This window comes from Meriones unguiculatus, chromosome 10 (assembly GCF_030254825.1).
Source record: "Meriones unguiculatus strain TT.TT164.6M chromosome 10, Bangor_MerUng_6.1, whole genome shotgun sequence".
Taxonomy (NCBI): Eukaryota; Metazoa; Chordata; class Mammalia; order Rodentia; family Muridae; genus Meriones; species Meriones unguiculatus.
In genome coordinates, this window is record NC_083358.1 from 104330021 (window position 1) to 104355367 (window position 25347).

Sequence of the window (25347 nt, forward strand, 5' to 3'; positions counted from 1 at the left end):
AGGCCAGCCTGGTCTACAGATTGAGTTTCAGGACAGCCAGGGCTATGTATAGAGATCCTGTCTCAAAAAAAAAAAAAAGTCTTTTACTAGTGTAATTGTGTGTGTGTGTGTGTGTGTGTGTATGCGCATGTATGTGTGTTCCCCAAATTTATCTATCTTAAATCAAGTGCCATGACTGTTTCCCCTGATAGAAACAGGCTAGACTGGCATAAGCCTGGAGGAATTTCCATGTACCTAGACCGGGACCCTCAGCCCACACAGACTCCCACCCTTTCCCACTTAGGCAGCTAACATTCATGGAAGGCCTGTTATCTGTGGGCGGTGTTAATCTTTAGAAGGTGTCCTCTAGCTTTTTCATCTGTGTCTCTGTTTTCACCTTCTGTGACAGACCAGACAGACAGCAGTGTGGAGAATGTATATTTAATAATTCCTTTGAATGGTCTCAAGCTCTCTGTAACAATATGTAATACAGATACGGTTATCCAAAGTCCAGGGAGGCAGTGTCCAACCATACTTGAGGGTGGGGAGGAAGATGGTGAGAGAGTGTCCTTTGCCATCCAAACTTCATTCTTCAAGGCTTCATTTTAAAGGACATTGTTCCATTGTCTTTAGACATCTCTGTGTGGGCTGGGATGTAACTCAGTTGGTAGAACATTTGACAAACATATATGAGCATCCTAGAAATAAACAGAACCCCGGAATCCCAGAAGTCTTTGCACATTTCAATGAAGATTTGTTCTTGTTGCCTTAACTTGTGTTTTACCCAGACACGGTCTTGAGATCTAAAATCTAAAGCCTGAGAACTTGGAATGGAAATCAGGCAGCATTTAAGCCAAAGTTACTGTGTGCACAGAATGAAGGGAGAGGACCTCAGAAGTACAGTGAGCTGAAGACAATGCCGTGGAGAATTTCCCACATGGCTTCCTTGAAGAATGTCACACGAGGCAGAGACCTAGTTCTCTGAACTGAGGCAGTAGCTAGAGACAGAAATTGGTACTCACTGTCAGGAAGCAAGTGGGCTCGTTCACGCTCACCTCCTTCTGGATTTGCTAATCTCAAGGTGGTTAGCATTTGGAGTTGGATAAATTCTTCTCAGCGGGACATGTCCTGTCTATTGCAAGGTGTTGGATATAATCACTGAGCCCTTTCCTCTAGATACCATGAACCCTGTTCTCCCTCTTCCTTTAGTTGTGACAATTAAGTCTCTCTACATTGCCAGCCGTCCCAGGAAAACTAAGAAGGAGGAAAATCACCCCAGTTTACTGCCAGTGCTCTGGAGGTTGGAAGCTGAGGTCACAGCTATCCATGCAGAAACTTTCACACCTTATGATGACACAGGCCACAAGGCAGGATGAGAGATAAAGTGGCATTTGTTTGCCTAAGAGAGAACTTATTTGGAAAATCAGCATCACTCAACTATTTTGTTTGCCCTAAAATTATGATCACCCTCCCTACATCTTGGGCATTTGTCAGGTGGGAGGAGAAGCCAAAGTACTTTTGAAAGCATCCTAATGAGAAGCGAATCACTGGGCCTGTCACTCAAACGCCGCCACCCTTGAGTCGTGAAGTGGCGGCTGATTAGCAGCTCTTCACGACGAACCCTATGGTTTAATGTGCTGAATATGAAACAAGTATATGGCAATCGAAACCATCCAGGGACTTTTAGGGCATCATCATAGCAAGCCCATCCTTGGGAGCTGGTAGGCAAGGGACGGTTCCTGAGATGGGGAAAAACATCCATCTCTACACACATTTTAACAGCACTTTTACTGTCCTCTAGTTCAGTTGAATTATCTAGGTCCATCTTGTCCCTATTGGAGGCGTCCGAGGGTTGCTTTTGTTTTCTTTTCTTTTCCTTTTTTTTTTTTCTTTTTAACATCTTGTTCCTATCTGTTCATTCCAGACTTTCAGACACGAATTCATTTTCTCCCAGAAATATAAAACTAGGTCACGTCTTGTGGAAAATATTTCTGTAGATCCCTGGGATTCTGAAAACAACCGCAATAAGATATCATGATAGGACTCAGCTAATGTTTGCCCAGAGCCCAGCCTCCCTCCCCTTGCCTCTGCGTGAGTGAACCTGCTGTTTCAAAATGGGCTTATTTTTCTGTATTCTGCCATTCTACCGTGGTCCAAGGTCTATGGGCTGCTGGGGAAAGGTGATGGCTTAAATTCTATACTAAAGGAAGACCACCCAGCTCTCTGCACACAGGACTTAATAAAGTTAACCCTCAGTCAAGAGGCAGAGCAAGAGACCAGCTGACAGGGATTAAAGACTAGGAGGGACATTGAGCTGAGGGGAATATTAAAACAGTGTGTGAAAGTAGAAGGGGCTTTAGCTCTTTGGCTGTAGCTTTCTAGCTCTCTGGCTTTGTGGGCCTTTTGAGCTTTGAGCTAGCAAGCTTCTGGCCTTGGGTTTTTTGGCCTTTTCCTCCTAGGTTGTCAGCTGAGCTAGTAAGCCTTTTGGGTTATTTTGGGTTATCCAGACCTGAGCTGAGAAGAAAGGTCAGCTGGGTACTTTCTCTGCCTCTCTGAGCTAGCAGGTTTCCAAACCAGTGTCTGGCTCCTGAGTCTTCACTGGTAAACTAGAACGCTTGGGATTTTCACTTTTTAAAACTGAAGTGGTTTTAAAGCACTTTTAAAGCAGAAGTGGTTCCTCAATGCTGTAGAAACTGAGAGATGGAGGAAAGGCAGGTGTCTGTGGTGAGGTCGGAAGACACTGTCTATCTCTGTCTCCTAGCCAGAGAGTATATGGCCTAACACGCCATGTATTGCCAGTAACAGTGTATGTCTCCAGTAATGAGCTGTCCCTTTGCTTTACAAATCTTAAAGAAGAATAAAAACAAAACAAAAATCTCCTTAAGAAAAAAATCTATTTGGTTTAAAGTTATTCTATAGGGAAAATTACTTCTTATGTAGAACAAAGTAGTAGCTAAGTATGTCCGCAACTTTGTGTGTATAGTGTTTGATTGTTTTCATTCTGGCACCTAGTTTCCTTTCACCTGTGACAGAGAGAGAGGAAGGCACAGGCACACAAGGTATTAGAACTGGAGAGATCACTTGGTGGTTGAGAGCACTGGTTGCTCTTCCAGAGGATCCGGGTGCGATTCCTAGGGCTCACACGGTAGCTCACAACTGTCTGTAGCTCCAGTTCCAGAAAATCTGATACACTTTTCTGCTCTATCTGGGTACCAGGTACACGTCACCATATAGACACACATATTGCAAAACACCCTTGTACATAAAATAATAAAATAAAAACCTTAAAACTAGAGTTAGTTTGGATACAAGATTATAAAACAAAAACAGAACAACAACGACAAAATGATTGGGATCAGTCTGAATGACAACCAGGAGGAAATGCTGTAGGGTCCAGACAACAACTGACATGAAGGACAGAAGACAGTCAGGAGACCCCCTGGGACTGTGAGCCTCAGGCCTCTTCGGGATGCCTCAGAGTTCACGTGGGAGTGCTGACTGGAACCTCACAGCTCAGTTTTGAGCAATATTTACTTGCAGTAGAATATTTAGATGGAAATGTCCTACCAGTAATTGGAGCTAGAGAATACATCTCAGCGGGAGGGCTAGCTGGTGAGTCACACAGGCCCAAGGTGGACAGACTAGGGGTAGGGAAAAGTTCGCTTACCCAGCAGTGGCATGCCTTTCATTATGTCTTGTGAATAACATTGAAGCCCAGGGTAATTAGTCAAGGCTAAACAGAGCTTTGAAAAGGTAATTTTGCATCCACTAATGACTCAGCAAATGAACAGGTGTTTGAATTTACACAAATAGTTGGACTGTGTGGAGTTGGCTTTAATATCTGTCAGTCAGGACTGGGCTCTTGCTTAGTCCCTGGCCTAGCATCAATGCATATTCCTCCCTGTGGCTGGTCTGGAAGGGAGCTTGACGCTTGTTTCCTAACAATTAGTCTAGGGCTGGAGAAATGGCTCGACTGTCAGGAGTGCCGGCTGCGAGCCACCCGGCACACTGTCTGTGCTTTATCTCACCTGTTGTACCAGCAACTTTGCATGCTTTTGTATGGCCAAGGCCCCTCATCTTAGCATCAGGCAGGTGGAGAGGGACAAGAGTGTCCAGCCGGCTGCAAAGACTGAAGAAACCCACAGGGAAGGTCCTGAGTTGAGCAGCTGCAGTTGACTCCGCCTTTTGACCTCTGAATCTGTAAAAGCAGAGAGAAAAATAAAAAGCTCAGAATCACAGAGAGATGACGGATGGTCCCTTAGTATGACTAGGAAAGAGCACCTGAAAAAAAAAAGCAATTTGTTTCTACTGGGCAGTTCTCTTCCTCCCTCTCCACCCTTCCAGAATCGACCCAGAGGTTTCCCTTTCTACGGAGCAAGGCCCGTTCTGTGGTTCAACTCAGTGAGGACACAGTCCAGTGAAAAACTATACCAATGAAGCACCTCTTACAGTTACTATGTGGAAAAGGGAGCTAACAAAATGGCCCGAGCCAGTTCCTTGATTTTGGACATACTTTTTCCCTAGGCAGTGGCTTTTACAGGTTTTGTGTCATCAGATTTTATCACACCTCTATAAAATGATATGGAATTATCAATTTCATCTCCTACTCTTTTCTTCCTAGACAATCCAATTTCATGCAGCTATTTCAGTGCTGACACTCATTAGGTGTGTAACTTCAGTAAGTAACTCAATATACATTTGCTCCAATTTCTTTCTCTGCAAAAAAAAAAAAAAAAAAAAAAAAAAAAAAAAAAAAAACTAAAGTAAAAATGGCCTACTTCACAGGGTTATTAAAAGAATTCTTGAGTGACTTAGAACAGTGCTTGGCATACAGTCACTCAATAAATGTTGCCTGCAAACACTACAAATACAGTAAAATATAGTAGACCCACTCAAGCTCAATAGCCATTTTTCCATACCCTCATTTACAAATGTATTTTTTTCTTTTCTTTCTTCTTCTTTTTTTTTTGAGACAGGTTTTCTTTGTGTAGTCTTGGCTGTCCTGGACTTATTTTATAGACCAGGCTGGCCTCAAATCCCATAGATTCTCCTGTTCTCCTGCCTCTGTCTCCCTGAGTGCTGGCATCAAAGGCATGCACCCCACGCCCTGCTTATAAATGTATTTCTTTAGCTTACCTTTGTTTTAAGTTTTACATCTGGATTTATTGTTGCTATCAAATATGTCTGTTAAAAACATAATTATTCAGTAAGTATTTTCTGTTGCTGTTTACATTTTTTTTTCAAGCTGAGTCTGGCTTTTCTCTGAACTGGCCTCCTCCTAGGGTTGGCACAGCCTAAAGCACTGTGGGTGCTTTAGGTAGGTAAAGGGGATTCTCGGACAGGCTGTTAGGACTGGTAAGAGGATGCTTTAACCTAAGCTTTTCAGATAGTGGTCAATATTAGTGAGATCAGCATTCAGTCTCTCAATGGCCAAGTAAGACTGAGTCAGAGAGTACACCTTTGATCTTAAGATTCAAATCCTTCTCAAGGGCTAGTTGGGATCTAGTGAGTTGGGGGGAATTTAGGACATTAGTGTATCGGTTAAATATGTCACAGCTGTCAAATCATCATAGCGTCTCTGCACTACACCAAATTACTCCCACTGAGTTAGAAAGAGCCTCCAAATCCTTAAGCTCTCCAGAAAGCCAAGGAGAAGGCATGTGAGATAAAGTCAGCTGATGCCTTTTTTGGAGTGAGGAAGTTGAGACAGGGTCTCACTCTGTAGTTCTGACTAGCCTTGACCTCACTTTGTAGATCAGGCTAGCCTCCAACGCACAGAGATCCATCTACCTTCCAAGGACTGGGATTAAAGGCGTCACCATGCCAGGCTCAGTCACCCTCTTTAACCAATATGCTATAGGTATTGTGCTATGTTGGGTTTTCAGTTACATTAATCAGTGCCAACTAGAATCATGATCAAAATCTGTAGATCAGTGTTCTCAACCTTCCTAATGCTGTGACCCTTTAATGCAGTTCCTCATATAATTATTTTTATTGTTACCTCATAAGTGCTATTTTGCTACTGTTATAAATTGTAATGTAATGCAGATATGCACGCTGTCTGACATGTGACCTCTGTGAATGGGGTCACAACCCACAGGTTGAGAACCACTGCCCTAGAGGCTCTAGAGCTTTGTTTGTTTATTTGTTTTGAGACAAGGTTTCTCTGTGTAGCCTTGGCTGTCCTGGACTTGCTTTGTAGACCAGGCTGGCCTCGAATTCACAGAGACCTGCCTGCCTCTGCCTACCTGAATGCTGGGATTGCAGGTGTGCACCACCACACCTAGCTAAGACTGGGGATTTTTATGCCTGGGTACATATTAGATAAATTCAGTTTTAATCGACATACTATTTTCTCTCTGATAATACATGTGAAAAGCACAGAGAGGCATGCGGACGTGTTTAGGAATAGCCTGTTTGAGTGGCATGCCCCAGGTTTCATCTCCAGCAACACGGGAGGTGGGAGGCCTCAGGAAACCCACCTGTCACTTTGATATCCCCTGTGGCTTTGGCAATGTTGTTTTCGATCATACAGGAGTACGTGTTGTTGATCGTGACATTGTAGAGCACAGACACAACCTTCATAGTCACATTCTCAGAGTTCAACTCAAAGCTCGTGTTGGAGACTTCTGAGAAGTTGGCTCCTTGGTCAACCTGAGATGCCCAGGCCACTGTGGGCTGAGGAAACCACCGAGGGGCCTCACAGCGCAAGCTCTCGGAACTGGCATTATAGTCCACATTTAGCTCTGGCACACTGAAGGCTGCAGGGTCAAAGGCCAAAAAGGACACGTGTAAGTGCTGTAAATGCTAGGTCTTTTTCTTTCCCTGAGACAGGGTTTCTCTGTGTAGCCCTCGCTGTCCTGGAACTCACTCTGTAGACCAGCAGACCAGGATGGCCCCGAACTCACAAAGATCCACCTGCCTCTGCCGCTGCCTCCTGAGTGCTAAGATCAAAGGCGTGCATCACCACCTCCCGGCTAAAGTACTAGGTCTTAAAAAATATGAGCAATCACTTCTATCACTGAAGTGACTCGGTGCTTCCCCATGGTGATGTTTGTGTGTGGTCCATTATGCTGTGAGTGTAAATAAGGATTTGCTCAGAGCATCACTATGCACTGTAACCCTTTGGCCAATACTACAAACTCCAGGGCCCTGTGTTTCATGTATACCAGTGTTGACTAGATAATGTTCTTCATGTAAAAGGAGCTCTGTGAATGAAGGAGGAGAAAGAGAAGAAGAAGAAGAGAAGGAAGAAAAAAGAAGAAAAAGAAGAGTCTATTCCCTTTGGACCTTAGAGCCCTGGAAGGCTTCTGAGTCTCCTGTTTTCAGGCAAACAAGAAGGAGGAAGAAAGAACAGAATTCACCTTTCACCACAGAAGGCCTATTCACAGGCCTTGTGACCCTGGGGATTTGGAGTTTGCTTGGGTAGAGACAACAGAGTGGTAGGTATTTGTTTTATTCTAAGAAATGCTACTCACTGAATTAACATCTGGAAATTAGGACTTTCTTTCTCTTTTATATAGGTAGAGTGACACTTGCAAAAAGTGTTAAGGATAAGGGCTTATTATTATGCCAAAAACGCAGTCCACAATTAATATTTTAAAAAACTTTTGATGGTGGTGGTGGTGGTGATGGTGGTAGTGGTGGTGGTGGTGGTGGTGGTGGTGGTGGTGGTGGTGGTAAAGCTGCCACAACACACCCGTGAGGCTTGGAGGGTAGTTTTGAAGAGCTGGTTCTCCACTTACATGACATGGTCGTTTGAATGAGAATGGCTCATAAGCTCACATGCTTGAATACTTGGTTGGTGGAACTGTTTGGGAAGGACTGAAATGTGTAGCCTTCTTGGAGGAGCTGTGTCACTGGGGGTGGGCTCTGAGGTTTCAAATATTCACATCATTCCAAGATCCCTCTCTCTCTCTCTCTCTCTCTCTCTCTCTCTCTCTCTCTCTCTGTCTCTCTCTCTCTCCCCGTGCTTGTGAATCAGACCCAAGCTCTCAGCTACTGCTCTAGCTCCATGCCTGCCTGGCTGCTGCCATACTCCTACCATGATGGTCACAGACTCGCCCCTCTGAAAATGTAAGCCCCAAATAAACTCTTTCTTCTCTGGTTGCCTCGGTCACGGTGTTTCTTTAGAGCAACTGAAAAGCAACCAAGACACATAGGTTCCAGGTATCAAACTCGGGTTGACAGGGTTGAATGTCAAGCACCTTTACCTACTGAGCCGTCTCACCAGCCCCCAGGCAGTCAGCAATTGATTAAGCCATGTAGCTGCTTCTTCCTCGGGGTTAGGCTGGTGCTGAGTGAGAATGAGAGGAAATCTCTCCCGCACTGTTGTTTACTTGTGTCTGACACATTCTCGTGTAGCCCACACTGGCCTTGAACTCCCCATGGAACAGAGGATAGCATGGAATTCCTCATCCTCTTGTCTTCAGTGCCATGTACTAAAGATATAGGCATGTGCTGCCATGCCCTGCTCTTTACCTTACTCCCAGCAAGCCTGTTGCACAGCAAGGGAGATGAGATGTCTGTGTTTGGAGGAGGGAGGAAACAAGTCCCTAGGCAGGGATGTGTGAAACTAAGTCTGGAGAGTGCAGCTTGTGTTAGAAGTCTGTCCCAGATATTACTTCATTTTGATGCTCCCACCAATGCTGTGGATATCTATTATTATACCTTTGTTAAAACTTTCAAATGTTAGAGTTAATTTTACTTTCTTTAAAAGATGCATTTGTTTTTATTTTATGTATTTGAGTGTTTGCCTGCGTGTATGTGAACCCCCTGTATGCAGTCCCTACAGAGGCCAGAAGAGGGCATCAGATTCCCAGGAGCTGGAATTACAGGTGTTTGTGAGCTGCCATGTGCATGGCAGTGCATGTTGGGAACCAAACCCCAGTCCTCTGGAAGAACAGCCAGTGCTGTTGACCATTGAGCCATCTTTCCAGGCTGTCCTGTTTTACTAATTTTTTTAAGTTAGCATACAAATAGATTTCATTACATGAACAACTTTAGATTTACATAAAAGTTCCAAACACAGAATTCTGTAAGAGAGAATTCCTGTAGATTTCCCGGTCTGTTTCCTCTAATGTAGCATCTTAAATAGTCATTGTACTTATGTCAAAATCGAGAAACCAGCATTCCTGTTAACTAAACTCTAGGCTTTATTTGTATTTTACCCATTTTCCCATTCATGTTGTCTCTCCTATTGTTCTAGAATCTTATCTTGTATAGTTATCCTAGTCATTGTTGTCACCTCAGGTCCTTATGGACTGTGACATTTTGTCAATCATTTTACTTCTTATGGCTCTAACAGTTTCAAGGACTGGTCAGGTAGAGTGTAGGGTGCCTTTCTGTTGGGATTTACGTGATGTTCTTCTCCTGGTTACAGTTGGAGAAGGAAACAGTGCCAGGGTAAAGTTCTCCCGTCAACATGGCATGCTGCAAGGCGCTTGCTCTCCACACACCATTGCGGAGGGAGGGAGCGTCTGTTTGGTGTCTTTGGAAGTTGACAGTTAACTTCACTACTCCAACATACACTGAAGGAGCAGAGTGAGAAGACTGCTAAATGATGCTTCCACCTCCTAGAGAAGGGGAGACAGAAGTAAATCATTTGGAATTAACAGAATTGGTTTCATCTTCCTCCTTGTGTGCGCTTTAAACCCTGAGTCATAATTCAGTCCTGTACTTTCTTGTTTCACTGTTGTAGGTTTTTCGCTCAAGTTCATTCTGTTGGTCTGACCCTCTGACATTGCCCCACTAAGTCTCCATCTTCAGATGCTGAGGCTCACAGAGCTTGTGTTGTGTGAGCCACTGTCCTCATCTGGGCCTGACTCTAGGGCTGTACTTTGTACAATTACACATACACAGGAGGTGTTCAAGAAAGCCCACAAAGGCTAGATTAGACTAGGGGAGCACAGGCTATTTGCTGCCCGCCTCAAAGGCCTCCTTCACCTTCTCCATGGGGTCTGCTTATTCTTTTGCTTACATGCACTTGGGTGTGATCTTTTCCTTCCTGTGAACCCCTCAATTGTTTTATTTCTGCTCTCTTAAGGTGTTGCTTGTTATACTTTGTTATTTGTTACCCCTGTGCAGACCTTTAATTCTGTGAGAGCTGTACTAGAAGCACTGTGAAAAGAGGGACAATCATTTTTGTTATTAATCAGCTTCAGATCCTTCATTGTATCTCTCTGAATCCCTTGTATATAAATTTAGGAAACATTTGTTAGACGGGGTTGGCACAGAAGTGTTGGCTTAACTGAGGGGGCATTACTGAGATTGTATAACAGTGTTATTTTGCTTTGTCCCTTGTGGATCTCTCCTAAAATTTCCCTCATTGTCAGGAGTCTCTGGGGACACTCATTTAAGATGTGGACTTGGGCCTAATTAGTATAGAAACATTCCAGGACAGATTGTAGGTTTTTATTACCAGCAATGGCAAGGGCCTACCTCAAAAAGACTGCATCTGTTAGCTAGGAGTGCTGTTTCACGCCTTTAGTCCCAGTAGTTGGGAGACAGAGGCAGGCAGATCTCTGTGAGTTCAAGGTTAAACTGATCTACTGAGTGAGTTGCAGGCCAGCTCTACATTGGCTACATTGGGAGCCCTTGGAGGGGGGAGGGAAAAGAGAGGGAGAGAGAAGGGAAATAGAGAGATTATGTCTTTGAGAATACACCTGGAAATTCAAAGATGGTGATAGATTAGAAGAAAATAATTGAAGTCCTAATATTATTGTAGGCCACTCCGGAAGTTGTATGGTCTTGAGCATAACAACAAGAGGACACTCACAGAACTGAGAGAATTTTGGTCATTCATGAGCACAGGATAATATTTTATCAGCAACTCATGCCCTCAGACATTCTCAGGCATCTCAGGGGGTGCTCCCACCAGAAGCAACTCACCTCCAGTCTTATACTCAAGGTTTGCATTCCCCTTGCCTTTTGAGGTGCGGATGTAACACGTGTAGGTGCCCGCATCTGTGAGCTGCACGTTTCTCAGCCTCAGGGAAGCATTGCCAACCACCACTTGATCAGCAAACACTGCTGTCCGGCCTCTGAACATTTCGTGCTGTTGTGACAGGTCATCTTTGCCTTCTTTGAACTCATGGACCAAGCCTTTGAGACCTTCTTTCAGCCACTGGATGACAATCCCGTTGAGTTTGATGTCAGGCTCAAAAGTGCAGCTCAGGATCCCATCCTCACCGATGTTCCCCGCTGAGGTGAAGGTCGTGACTGTGATGAAGTGCTTGCCTGCGGTGCAGGAAGGACCAATGCTGGTGAAGCCCTGGCACTTTGACAGTCATGTTCTTCGTTAATGTAAGCTGGACAGAGACGTCCAGATAAATCACAGGTAGAGAAGGACACAAAAAGAAAAGACTAGCAAGAGCAGGAAGAAATGTTAATGTCGACAGCACATCTGCCACGCACAATATAGCTTTGATAAACAACAATCTGCCCAAACCCTCAGAAGCAGCAGAGTTGAGGGTTTGAACTTGAGTGTTCACATCCTGGCTTTGTTCCTTAACAGCTGTATGACCTTAAGTAAGTCATGTGACCCCTCTGACTCACAGGGAAATGGAGTTAATGGTATCTGTCTTATGTACCTTGAGAGGTTATTGTGAAGAACAAATCAAATGAGTGCAAACTTGATTTGGTAGATGGCAGTTACACAGGAAAGGTATCATCCTTAGCTAGTCAGAAGTGACACAAAGCGGAACTTCGTGTTAATTAATATGGCTAGTAATTCTGAAGAGAGTTAAATTCTACCACAGGGGGACTTTATCCTCCCCGTGATGATAAAGAAACACAGGCACTGAGGGAAAGGGTGTGGCTGAAGTTATAGTGTTATCTACATCATAATGAGGAGTGGTTCTTAGTGATGTTGCTTTGGTCCAAAATAGAAACTACTCTCCTCATCTCTTTGAGCCCACCACCGGAAGGGTCATTGACTCGGTTCTACCACCTTTCCTTTGGTTGTCCAGCCTATAGCCCACCCAGCTGGGGCTTCTTTGTGCCAGCTGTTCTGACCGAAGGCACCCTAAGATAATTCGACTAACTGAATATTTTTAGAGGGTCCCATGACACGCATGTGAAGCTAAGGAGATGGCCGTGGAGCCCGAGAGGATTATGGAGCAGATACAAGGAACTGTGGGGGTTAGACCGTAGGGAGTCTGATCCTAAGAGCCACACTGGCTGCTGAGGGTAGTCAAGGGGGGAAGGAGGTGCTCTCCAGACCTCTACAAATTCTTCACACACACATGGCTTAAGCATTCAAGATGGTCTTCACAAGCCTTTACGACATGCCCAGACATCACCATGGTGGGTCTTAGACATTCCTCAACTGTGTTGGCTTCCGTATTGGTTTTCCTACAGTGCCTGTCAGCCTCCACCCAACACGGTTTAAATGCATCCGTCGTGCAGGCAGCCTTCTTAGAGCACAACCCAAATACATCTGTCACCTAGCCACTAATTTCCCGTGGTTACTAAAAGGCTCTGGAATGAGTGGTAGACTTCCCAGCCTGGCCTTCAGTGCCAAGCACTGCCTGGCACACAGTGAATGCCTCTTGTTTCTGCCTGGCAGTTTCCTCTCCCGCTGTCTCCTGTCATCGCCTGTTTTGTCTGTGTCCAATGGTTTGTTGATTTTCTTTCTTCAATTTAAAGATTCATGAACAAATAGTACATGTTTCCTTTCAAATACAGAAGCAAGCCTTCTAGACAGAAGGGTGTCCTTGGCACTTCTAGCTCATTAAGGCTTGGGGTTGTCTAATCGACTCCAAGACCTTTGTAAAAGAGATGAGGGTAATGGATGGGAAATAGAGCCAAAGACTGAGCTGGAGAGATCTGCATAACAAAGAACAGAGGGCTAGGGATACAAGAATGAGTACAGCTTGAAAAAAAAAAAAAAAGCTGAAGAAACAAGGATGCCTAGGATGGACTGGAAGATATTTTAAAGGCTTGACCCTGGTAGAAAAGGGATTTGGGGAGCAGCTGCCAGGCGTGGCCTTTAGTGAGAGACATTTGGAAAGCTAGCTAGTAAATATAGTAAAAGGAGGTCTGACTGTGTGATAAAAATTCTGCACCCGTCTCCTGCCAAGCTTTTTCTTGAACACCACTTTAAAGATTCGGGTTATTTTCAATCGTCTTTGTTTTTATGAGGGCCCAAGCTCTCATGGGCTGCATGGTTACACTCTACACCCTCATTGCCCTGCTCATCTTCCTCCTATACAGTTTCCGGCTCTCCTGTGCCTGCTCACCCACATTCTATTCAAGTCAGTCGGCCTGGCAGTCCTTCTGGGAATTTCAGTCTGCCCAGGTGGAATAGGTAGGTACTTCCCCACCCCCACAACTCTTCTCTTAACTATGGCAACCACCTTCCTCTTTCTTGACTCATGTCTGGGCTTTTGCACTCATCTGTAAACTTTGTCCAAGGGGGAAACAGTTTCAGGAATAAGTACAGGTCTGATAGTGTTTATTGTTCTGTTTTTCAGAGAAATAATGTGTCATGGGTTTGTGAATAAGTGCAAATCAAAGCACTCCTTATGTAATCTATGTATTGCGAGAGTAAACCGCACCTGCCAAGGTCACCACATTCAAATCTGGGAGAAATGTTAACCTTAAAAAAAAAAACAAAATATTAACAGAACCAAAAATCCTGGGCCCTGGGGGCCCTGCAGAGACTGATACCCCAACCAAGGACCATGCATGGAGAGGACCTAGACCCCCTGCTTAGATGCAGCCCATAGACTCAGTATCCAAATGGGTACCCTAGTAAGGGGAGCAGGGGCTGTCTCTGACATGAACTCAGTGGCTGGCTCTTTGATCACCTCCTCCGGGTGTGTGTGTGTGTGTGTGTGTGTGTGTGTGTGTGTGTGCAGCCTTACCAGAGGAAGACAATGCAGGCAGTCCTGATGAGACCTGATAGGCTAGGGTCGGAAGGAAGGGGAAGAAAACCTCCCCTGTCAGTGGACTTGGGGAAGTGCATGAGAGGAGATGAGGGAGGGAGGGTGGGATTGGGAGGAGAGGGGGGAGGAGGCTACAGCTAGGATACAAAGTGAATGAATTGTAATAAATAAATAAAATTTAAAATAAAAATACATATGGCTTCTCAATGAAATCATAGAACAACTGGGACTCAGTCAGAGCTAGAGTGAAGGTGACTGTACTTGAGAAAGTGTCATTGAAGTTAATCTGGAAAATTACTTTTGAGAAAAAAAACCCCACATTATTAGCACAATTATGGAGGAAATGAGATGATAATGACATATCGCAGTTTGGCAATTGTGTTACGGATTTCATTTTAATGTGTTGGCCTTGAGCCCACAGGTAGGGAATCCACTCACACGTCTCCTAGAGAACTTGGTAATTAAAAATAGGCAGCTTCCGTGTGCCTGGGGATCTGCTGCAGCTTCAGGTCATTTGTGGTCCTGTTGGTGATGAGGCAGATGGGATGAGCATCACATTGATTGGATACTCATCCACAGGAAATAAAGAGGAGAAAGAAAAGCCACCGAGAACTTCAGAAATCACAGAGGTAGGCTTGCTTTGCATCCAGCTGGCAGTCGAGAAATACTTTGTTACATGTGTAAATGAAGATTCAAAGTGGTTAAATGGAAGTTAATGCACAAAAACAGTCTGCACTCAAATAGGCAAGCCCATCCTGGCCTAAGGAACATCATGTGGCCCGGTGTGATGCAGCTCTCCAGGCATTCTGACCACCAGAGGGTCCTGGTGTGAATTGGGGTGTCCTATAGAGATGGGTTAGAAGCCACTGTCTATTGTCAGAGAATCCCTGTGGCTGACACAAATTTAAATAGTCGCACTGGTCTCTAAGGTTGCCCCGAACTTGCCAGAAATTGGAAGACAGAAGAATTTACCAAAAATAAACAATTAGCTCATGAAGGTATCCTAGTTTGGTTTCTATTGCTATAATAAAAGTGTCCAGAAGCGACTTGGAGGAGGGAGGGGTTATTGAGCTTTGCTTCCGTATCACATTCCAGCCAGAGCAAGGCTGGGCAGGAATCTAGAGGCAGGAACGACAGAGACCATAGAGCGGCGGTTCTCAACCTTCCTAAGGCTGCAACCCTTAAACAGTTCCTCATGCGGTGATGTTCCCCAGCCATAAAATTATTTTGTTGCTACTTGGTAGCTGTAAGTTTGTTACGTTACGAATCATAATGTAAATATCTGTGTTTTCCAATGGTCTTATGTGACCCCTGTGAAAGGATTATTTGACCCCCAAAGGGTCATGACCCACAGGTTGAGAACTGCTGCCGTAGAGGAATGCTGCTTACTGGTTCACTTGGTCTGCTTGCTCAGCTAGTTTTCTTTGTCTTTTCTAATTAAATACACTCACATATATGTATTTATATATTCATATTGTGTTTATTTTAAATATATATGTATTTAATTATATTTATTTTTAGTGAATATGAGTATTTGTGTACGTTTGTTATATGGTGCTCCAGGAGGCCAGAAGAAGGCATCAGATCCCCTGGAGCTAGAGTTCCAGGCGGTTGTGATGCACTCTGTGGGTTCTGGCAACCAAAGTTAGATTCTCTGCAAGAACAGCAAGTGCTCTTAACTGGTAAGCCATATCCCCAGCCCCTCAGCTGCCTTTGTTATATAGTTCAGGCCCACCTGCCCCTGGATGGCACCACTCAGGGTGGGCTGAGCCCACTACATCAAGAAGCACTTAAGGAAATGCCTCATGGACACAGGCTAATGCCAGTCTGACCTGGGTAATACTTAAGTTGAAGTTCCCTCTTTCTGTGTGACTCTAGGTCTGTGTCAAGTTGACAGGTAAAGCTATGATCTGGGAGCAATTCCTACCATAGCTCTGGTCATGGGAGGAAAAGTGTGGGCAGCATCATGGGCGAGCAAGCTGAAACCTGGTCTCAGGTTTCACACAGGCAAGTAATGCTCAATTGATTGGTTGTCCTCTGTAGGAGCAGGAATAGTTGGGAATGGGAGTACAGGGAGCATGAGTGAGCATTCCATAGAAATTGTGATTGGGGGAGGGCTTGCTGGCTCAAACTTAGAAAATGAACTGTCCTTTGATACAGTTCAGTACGGGTTCAATACATTTCAGCGGCATAGAACAGAGTGGAAGCCTGTAGCAGAGGGTCCTTTAGTAGCTGCTGGAGCACAGCTGTGCAGAATGCATCACAGCACATGGCTTAGAGATAGAACCACACAGCCTCCTCCGGGCTGGGACGATCTTTGGCTAGGCACCATGCTAGCCAAAGAGGAAAAATAGGTGTGTGGCAGTTGCTCTTATGAAGAAATTAGGAAAGATCCTGGGTCGAAGGAAGTAAAGGGAAGATGTAGAGACGTGGCAGAGTGTGGGTGTGTGGGAACAGGGCAAAGATATCACACTGTCTGGGTCCTAGTTCTGTCACTTTCTGGATATGTGACGCTGGGCAGTATTTCCTTTATGTGAAAATGATGGTACACCCACGTGGAGTCCCTAAAAGGACTACATGATACAATGCAAATAAGAGCTTAACAGTGTACCCAACCTGTCATGCTAAACCTTAAATCACAGATATTGAAAGCATTAACTCCAACGATTTAGAAAGGCAGCGGATCAGGGCCTCAGGAGATTTTAAGAAAGGAAGGTCTCATTAAATGCTTTATCCTTAGTGGCTCATTTTAAGCCACAAGAGGCAAGAATGAGCACCAGACCCGTTCTATGAATGAGCATCTAGAAGCTCTGAGTCCTTCTACTCCCCCACTCTTTCCCATGACTCCCTGTCTCTGCTTATTTTTTGCAGTTTGGGTAGAGCACAGGTTTTTGCACATTGGGTACATGCTCTTGCTACAGAGGTCCATCCTCAGCCCTTGATTTTGTTTGTTTTTCCTTTTATTCATTAACCTATGTTAATTAGTGACATAGGATAATGGGTTTCATTATTTTCACACATGCATGTAAATAATTTTGATTATATTCACGCCATGATTCCGTTCTTGTCCCTCTACCACTCCTGAGACACCCTTCCACTTTCTTTTTTTCTCTGTGACCCAGTATCTTAACTAGGACTTCTTACAGGAGCATGGCTCAGAGATTATCCACAGAAGCACAGGTGACCTGGCAGTGGCTACACCACTAAGGAAAGAGTCTCCCCTCCCCCCAGAAACCATTAACTGTCAGTAGCTTCTTGTGGGAGGGGTGGGCTCACCAGCCCCTCACCTCTCGCAATTGTTAGCTGCATACAAATTCTCATGGAGGGAGAAGAGAAGAGATCACTTAAGGTTTAGGGATAGAAAAAAAGAGATGAAGTCACATAAATCAAAAAGGAATACAGAGGCTCTCTAATGGTGGTTCAGTTTGTAATTACTAAACTTCATGGTTGTGCAAAAATAATATGTATTTAGTGAAAAATATACTTCAAATTTTGACATTCTACAATGTTCCTGTGCTGGTGACAGATGGTAAGACACACTGTCTCAATGCTAGCACTAGTGATGACTTGTAGTTGGCTACATGATCATAGACCCAATGGCCTCACTCTCCAGTGTGCTGTGTGACAAGTATGGTGTTTGAAAAGCTGAGTGAGTTAAACTTTTGCACTGAGCTTGCAATGTTTTCAACATACAATTGGTACACTGGAATGTAGCCCCATGTTAAATCAAGGACCATCTGTATCAGAATGAAACAGATTGGCAAGTTCAGTGTATCACACATGAAAACACATGGTGTTCAGTGATGGAGGCATTAGAGGGAAGACTACATTTTCCATAAATGGTGCTCGGTCTTCAGGAGAGCCACATGGAAATGTTGAACCTTAACCCATATGCCATAAAATTCACCATAGATGGTTTTTAAGCATCCAGGCCAGAGGTGAAACAACAGAGCTTCTAGAAAATTAGATCTTCATGACCTCAAGGAAGATGAAAACATTTTTGTTGTTTTAATTGATTAGATTAAGGCCCACATATGAAGGGAAAAATTGATGAATTTGGTTATAAAATAAAGATCATTTGTTCATTGAAATCTATTAAGAAAATAAAAAGCCATAGATCAGGAGAAATCTGGTAACACACATAGCCAATACAAGTCAAAAGAAAACAAGGGCTGGGGACATGACTCCCTGGTTAAGAATGCATACTGCTCTTTCAGAGGACCTGAGTTTGGCTCCCCAGCTACACCAGACAGTTCACAACAGCCTGTAATCCAGTTCTCTGGGATCTAATGCCCTCTTCTGGCCTCCTTGGGCACTGCACTCATGTGCGCAAGAACTCTCAAACACATATCTACATAATTAAAAGTAAAACCAAAATCTTTAAAAAATAAAAATGGAGAATCTCAATTTTAAAATAAGTAGACTCTATTTTTGATGACAAGGAAAGTAGGTAGGAATGTTGATGACTCTCCAAGCAAACACACATATAGCAAGTCTTTCTCAGGGCAGGCCTGTGGCCACTATTTAACAATCACACACTGGAGGATAGTAATAGAGCAGCCGCTGAAAATATAAAGACTAAAATCATGAAGTGGCAGCTTGGTCATAGACAAAGGTAAAATAAGCATGTTGGCCCTAGTCAGGTGGTTTATGGGAAGCAGCAAATAACCAGCTTCAGAGAGGACAGCAGCTGGCCTAACTTTATTGTAATTAAAGCATTCATGATAGATGTTCTAGAGAATCAGCCTATCAGAAGAGGGCTTCCTGCAATGGCCATGAGCTAACTGCCTTTGAAGAGTGGTATCTGCTTCCTCCATGGTACAGCAGACATGGCCAGTTATCCCTTTACCAAAGGCTCCTGCTTAGAAAGGGCTGACGTCTAAGGAGTTAAATGTCTAAGGCCAAGAGGACACAGAGCATACAGCAAGTGCTCAACTTAGAAGTTTTCTGAGGAGAAATCCTGTTCTCCTTACATGTCATGAAGAGTAAGAAGAGGGAGGTAAGTTTAAGGGAGGTGGGCGCAGCATAAACTGTGTTTAGGTAGCACGTACCTGAAATGCCAAAGCCAATGATGAGTGCAATTGCTCCAGCCAGGATGATGATGATGTTAATAACACTATGGACGGAGATAGAGAAACAGGAAGTTACTTCTTTGTCCCATCTGACACCCTGCCTCACAACTGTCCCATATAAGACATGCTGTATAAGGAGTCTCAGGCCTTTTTCCCACAGAAGCTCTTCCTACAAATAGGTACTTTAGAAAGAAGTCTTAGCAGTCCCATCGGAATACCACTGAAGACCGGGGACTGGTGAAGAAACTTCCCTTTTCTCTGATAGCGCCATCGCACTTTCCTACTTCCAGATCAGAGGAACTTGTGTCCTGCTCGGCTTTGCCCTTAGCAACACTGCCCACCTCCCTGCATCACTGTTTTCCTTTCTTGCTTCTTTCTGGAGACTTTTACCTCCGCTTGGCCATGCCTTCTCGACTTTGCATGCACTCATACCTGGCCTTCCATGCCCGTAGGTTCAGTGACTATCTTCTGTCCCTTACTTTAAAGAAATGGTCTGGGATGTAGCAATAAAGCACATACTTAGCTCTGTACATCTAGGTGCAGGCCTGGGGTCCCTCTAGCTCTTTAATTCCTTTCTCTCCACAGCCTGCCTGCAGGAGCCCCACTTTCCACCCTACCTCCATTCCCTGAGGACTCCACCTCTTGGTGCAGACCCAGGGTCCCCTTAACTCTTTCCCACTGACCCCCTCATCCTTCCCTTCTAGGCCACCTCCATTTCTTGGTGTCAGCTGCTGATCTGCAGGAACACTTTCTACAAGAAAAACTGCAATGGTGGGAACTCAGCATCCTTCTTATCCCCGACTCCAGCCTCTATAGACTTAACTCTTAGCATGCCTTTAGGAGTCCCTCTTCCACCCTCTCTCCCCCCTCCCCCCACTCAAGAGGGCACTCTGCCTCTTGCTGTGGACCCTCCCTCTCCCTAGCTATTTCCTTCTGTCTCTTGCCACCTTTCCTCTTAGCCCATATTTGTATCTTTGTGTTACCTACCAACTGACAGAAACTTGAGACTCCCCTCAGCCGCCATACTTTCCTAGGATCTAGAGTAGGCAGGAGCAACCAAAGAATAGAACTATCCACTCAAAAAATACCAAATATCTATGCCAAGAAACACCCCCAGGCATTGTAACTACAGATGTCTACATCCCAGTGCAAAAATAAACATGAAGAGCCAAGACAATACCTTCTCTAAAAGTCGGTAAAGGTATTTCAAGAAGCCCCGAGAAATGCAGTTTACCTGACAAGACAGGGACTTCAAAAATAGCAATTATGGATATGTTTGAAGACATTAAAGAGGATATGAACCAATGCCCTAATGAAAATTGTGAAAACAAAAACAGCTAAATGAAATAGTGAAAACATCTTAAGACTTCATGACATGAAACTAGAAATAAAACACTAAAGAAAAACAAAGCTAAAATAAAACTGGAAATGAAAATGAAAAAACGTTGGAAGTCCAACAAAAACCACAGAGGTTAGCAGACTATAAGACATGGGAAAGAGAATTTCAGGCCTTGAAGACAAGGTAGAAGAAATGGACACCTCAGTTGAAGAAAATGTTAAATCTAAAAAAGTTGAGGCACAAAACATCCAGGAAATCTGGTACGTTATGAAAAGACCAAGCTGATAGTAGAAATAGAGGAAGGAGAAGAACCCCAGATTAAAGTCGCAACGAATTTTCAACAAAATCCTAGAAGAAAATTTCCCCAATTTAAAGAAGATTCCTCCAAAATGCACACAGAACACCAAATAGTCAAGATCAGAAAAGAAATTCCCCATGAAATATAATAATCAAAATACTTAATATACAAAACAAAGGAAAGATATTAAAAGCTGCAAGTGGAAAAAAAAAAAAAAAAGTAAAGCAGACTCAGTAGAATGACCCTGGACTTTTCACTGGAGACTTTGAAAGCCAGAAAGGCCTGGACAAAGATCTGAGAGACTGCAGAAGGCAACCTAGACTACTATAGCCAACAAAACTATCAATTATAATAAATGGAGAAAGAAAAACATTCCATGATCAAAGCAAATTTAAGCAGCATCCAACTATAAATCCAGCTCCACAGAAGACATAAGAAGGAAAACTTAGGTCAAAAGAGGCTAACAACATCCAAGAAAACACAGGGTATAAATACTCTCAGAACATTGCGACAGAAGGAAGGAGGGCAGGGACCCTCACAGCCACAACTGGTAACTCAATTTTAGTAGTATCAAGTCCCTAATAAAAAGACACATACAGATTAGATTAGAAAACAGGATCCACATTTCTGCTGTATCCAAGAGACACACCATCAAGGATAAACATCACCTCGGGGTAAAAGGATGGGAAAAGCTATTCCAAGCACATGACCCCAAGAAGCAGACAGAAGAAGCTATTTAAAAAAAATAGCTTCAAAGCTATTTTGAAATATAGTTTCTGACAAAATAAACTTCAAAGCAAAAACAGAAGAGACAGGGAAGGATACATGTGCAGCATTAAAGAAAAACTCAAGAAGACATTGCAATTCTAAACATTTATGCACCAATCACAAGGTCACTGTGTGTTTGAATGACAGTGGCCTCCATGGGTTCATATATTTGAATAGTTAGTCACCAGGGAGTGGGACTACCTGAGAAGGAATAGGAGGTATGGCCTTGTTGGAGAAAATGGTGTCCCTGGCGGTGGGCTTTGAGGTTTCAAATGCTCAGGCCAGCCCAGTGTGTCTCTTTCTGCTGTGGATTCAGATTAGACTTCTCAACTACTTCTCCAGTACCATGCCTGCCTGGGTGCTGCCAGGCTCCCTGCCGTGATAATGAGCTAAGCCTCTGAAACTGTAAGCAGGTTCCCAGTAAAATGTTTTCCAGTTGCCTTGGTCATGGTGTCTCTTTACAGCAATAGCACACTGACTAAGTCAGAAGTTGGTACCAGGGAGTGGGGTATTGCTGTGACAGGCCTCTCCATGCTGCTTGTTGGCAGAATATGGACTTTGGGACTTTGGACTAGGAAGGCAGTGGAATGCTTTAAGTGGCCATTCTAGTAGGAGCATGGAAGTCAGTGGGGCTGAAGGTGACTTGAGCTGTGGGGACTTTGCTCAAGAGGTTTCAGAGGGGAAGAAGATTAATAATTGTTCATGTGCTATTTTGAGGAAAATGTGGCTGCTTTCTGCCGCTGTTCAAAAAAGAAAAAAAAAATCTGCCTGAGGCTAAATAGAAGAGTTTTAGATTAATGGTGTTGGCAGAGGAAATTTCAAAACAGCCTAGTTTCAACTATGTTTTATAGTTATTAATGTCCACTCTTATCCAGACCTATAATTAAAAGGACTAAGCTGAGCAAGGAAAAATACAAAGTCTACGGTTTGAGGAGAAAAGGAGTACCAGGAAGTGTAATGGAGCTAAAGCCAGTTCTTGATATTAAACAATACAGGGAGTGGTGACCTCAGGGCAAGACCCCACCCAGAAAAGCCTCCAGTTTGTGAAGAGGAATTAAAGAAAGTCTGGAGCAGTGAAATTCTTAAAGAAACACAACTCCAGCTAAAATCACAGCTTGTCCCTCACACAGTGAGAGTGACTTCGAGACCCCACTTTTGCCAAAATGGACAGTTCATCCAGACAAAAACTAAACAGAAATGCTGTAGTTAAATAAGGTTGAGAAATCAAATGGACTTAGGAGGCATCTACAGAAAATTCCAACACTGACACCATATGAGGTCACAAAGTGAGGCTCAACAAAGATAAGAAAATCAAATGAGACCCTGCATCCTGTCTGACCAGCATGGATTAAAGCTGGATATCAACAACAAAACCAGCAGAAAATGTATAAATTCATGAAAACTGAACAACTCACTAATGAATAAAAAACAGGTCAATGTAGAAACGAAGAACGTTAAAACCTTTTTAGGACTGAATGAAAACGAAAAGACAACACACCCAACCTGTAGGACACATGAAAGCAGCTCTAAAAGGCAGGTTCATAGCACTAAGTGCCTCCATCAGAAACCTGGGGAGATTGCATATTTGTAACTTAGTGATGTGCTAGAAAGCTCTAGAACAACAGGAATAAGTAACACCACAAAAGAGCAGATGGCAAGAACCAACAAAACTCAGAGCTGAAATCAAAGAAATAGAAACAAGCAAACTAAAACAATACAAAGAATCAACAAAACTAAGGGTTAGTTCTTTGAGAAAACCAACAAGATTGAGAAACCCGTAGCCAAATTAACCAAAAGGCAGAGAGAGAAGATCCAAATTAATAAAAATTAGAGATGACAAATGCAGAGACTGTGGCTTCACAAGCTGTGAACAGGCTCAAGCCAGAGGGAGTCCTAGCACTGAGCAGGGAGTGGACATGGGACCCACCCTGACCAAGAAACTATCTGCAATTGGTAGCTGATGGAAAATCAGTTTCCTTCAATGGCATCTTGCTGGGTGTGTATAACCACACTTCCAAGCAGGCCACATGGCCAGCAGTAGAATGTCAACATAAAACAAATTCAGTAGTATTTTTGTAGAATTTTTGTTTCATTTTGGGCAGTTTTGTTATTAGCCTTCTGACTGTTTTTGTGGGGTTTGGGGGTTTTTGTTCTTTAAGAGAGAAAAAGAACATAAAGTTAGGTGGTTGGGGAGGATTTGGGAAGAATTGGAAGAGAGGAAAACATGATCAAAATATATTGTATGAAAAATGTTTTTCAATTAAAAAAAATACACGTTTTGCTTGCTCAAGGCTCTAGGTTCCAACCCCAACACTAAAGTTTTAAAAAGACATATGTGTGTATGTATATGTATGTGTTTGCTAAACAAAGTTTAGAATCTTAAATAATCAATCAAAAACAGGACAATAAAATGTCCACAGTTCCATCATCCAGATACAAACTCTGCTCGACTTTGACGTGTATCCTCACAGCTGTTAATTAACAGATTAACAAGTGACACTTGCGAAAAAAAATGCTAAGCAAGAGAGGGTTGCTTCCACTTACTGACTGCTTGAATCGTGTGATAGACAAGTTGTCCCACACAGCCCTCAGGGCTGACATCATCTACGCATTCAGTAAGTTTATGAGGCAAACAAGTGCGTTGCCTCCACTTTACGACCGACACGGAGCTTAGGCGTCTTCCCTGAAGTCACTTAGCAAGTGGCAGAGCCGAGGTTAGACTCTGTCTCTCAGATCTAGTGCTCCTCAGAGGAGACTGGAGATGAATCTCTTTTCTTTATGCCTAAGCAGTGGTTCTCATGACGTGGGGCATGATCCCTCTGAGGGGGTCAAATGACCCTTTCACAGGGGTCGCTTAGCACCATGGGAAAACACAGGTATTTACAGTCTGGCTCATAACTATCGAAGTTACAGTTAGGAAGTAGCAATGCCTCTAATTTTGTGGTTGGGGGTCACTGCAATACGAAAACTTATATTAAAGGGCTGCAGTGTTAGGAAGGTTGAGAACCACTGGCTTAGGGGAACTTGAGCTCCAGGAGGGAACTGGGTTTACCGGGCAAGTGAAGCAGGCAGAGCAAGAAGGTACAGGTCAAAGGGTGCATTGGCAAAGCCATTTCTGAGAAGCTCGCCCCCTGCTGCCTGTCCCTCCGTGTACATCATTGGGAGTGGGCACTGCCTGACTCAGCGGCTGGCGACTCACACACGCCCCACGCCCACACTGCGGTCACTCAACAGCTGGACAAAAGAGAGCACAGGGAAGCAAAGAATGATGTTACAGATCGCAAGAGGAGGCACACCGCGTTTTATTTTCTGGGCTGAATGAGCTCGTTGTTCCCGCCTCCTTTTGGCTCAGAGAGAGCTGATGTGCAAGGAAAAAACTTGAGTCAACAGTTGCCTTAGAGTGCAAGTCCTGCTGAGGTTCAGCCACAGGAAGGCAAGTGGTGCTCTTTAAAAATGGGACATCTGCTAACCTGCTTCCGTAAGACCTCGGTGGCCATGTCTTTTCTCCCTCTCTTTCTCCCGGGGCCTGAGAATAGCCCAGCAAATTGAGGGCAACTTGTGGCTCATCCTGACTGCAGCCACTTAATATTTGTGACATGATTTTTCACTTCCTTGGAATACCTGATAACCTTCTGAGGCTCGTTCCTTTTTATCTATCTATCTATCTATCTACCTATCTATCATAATTTATTCACTTTGTATTCTGGCTGTAGCCCTTTCCCTTGTCTCCTCCCGCCCTACCACCCTCTTCTTCTCCCATGCCCCTCCCCAAGTCCACTGATAGGGGCTGCACCTCCCCCCCCCAGGGAGAGGTGATTAAAGAGTCAGCCACTGAGTAAGTCAGAGACAATCCCTGTTCCCCTTACTAGGGCACCCACTTGGAAACTGAGTAGCCTATGGGCTTCCTCTAAGCAGGGGGTCTAGGTTGGGGCTCAGTTCTTTATAAAATGGGACATAAACAATTCTCGATTTACTTACTAGAAACACGTCACAGTTTGCATA

General features: G+C 43.9%; 1 protein-coding gene across 1 annotated transcript in view; it reads right to left on the reverse strand.

The window, feature by feature from the left end:
* Positions 1-404: 404 nt before the first annotated feature.
* The window catches only part of Vtcn1 (V-set domain containing T cell activation inhibitor 1), a 62870-nt gene continuing 37927 nt past the window's right edge, over positions 405-25347 (reverse strand). Inside the window, exons 2-6 of the mRNA XM_021650499.2 lie at positions 18920-18984; positions 10870-11217; positions 6462-6740; positions 4008-4177; positions 405-1988 (exon numbers count right to left, since the gene is read on the reverse strand). Of these exons, the coding sequence (XP_021506174.2) occupies positions 4053-4177; positions 6462-6740; positions 10870-11217; positions 18920-18984 (817 nt within the window). The 3' untranslated portion in view covers positions 405-1988; positions 4008-4052. The remainder of the gene's footprint in view (positions 1989-4007; positions 4178-6461; positions 6741-10869; positions 11218-18919; positions 18985-25347) is intronic.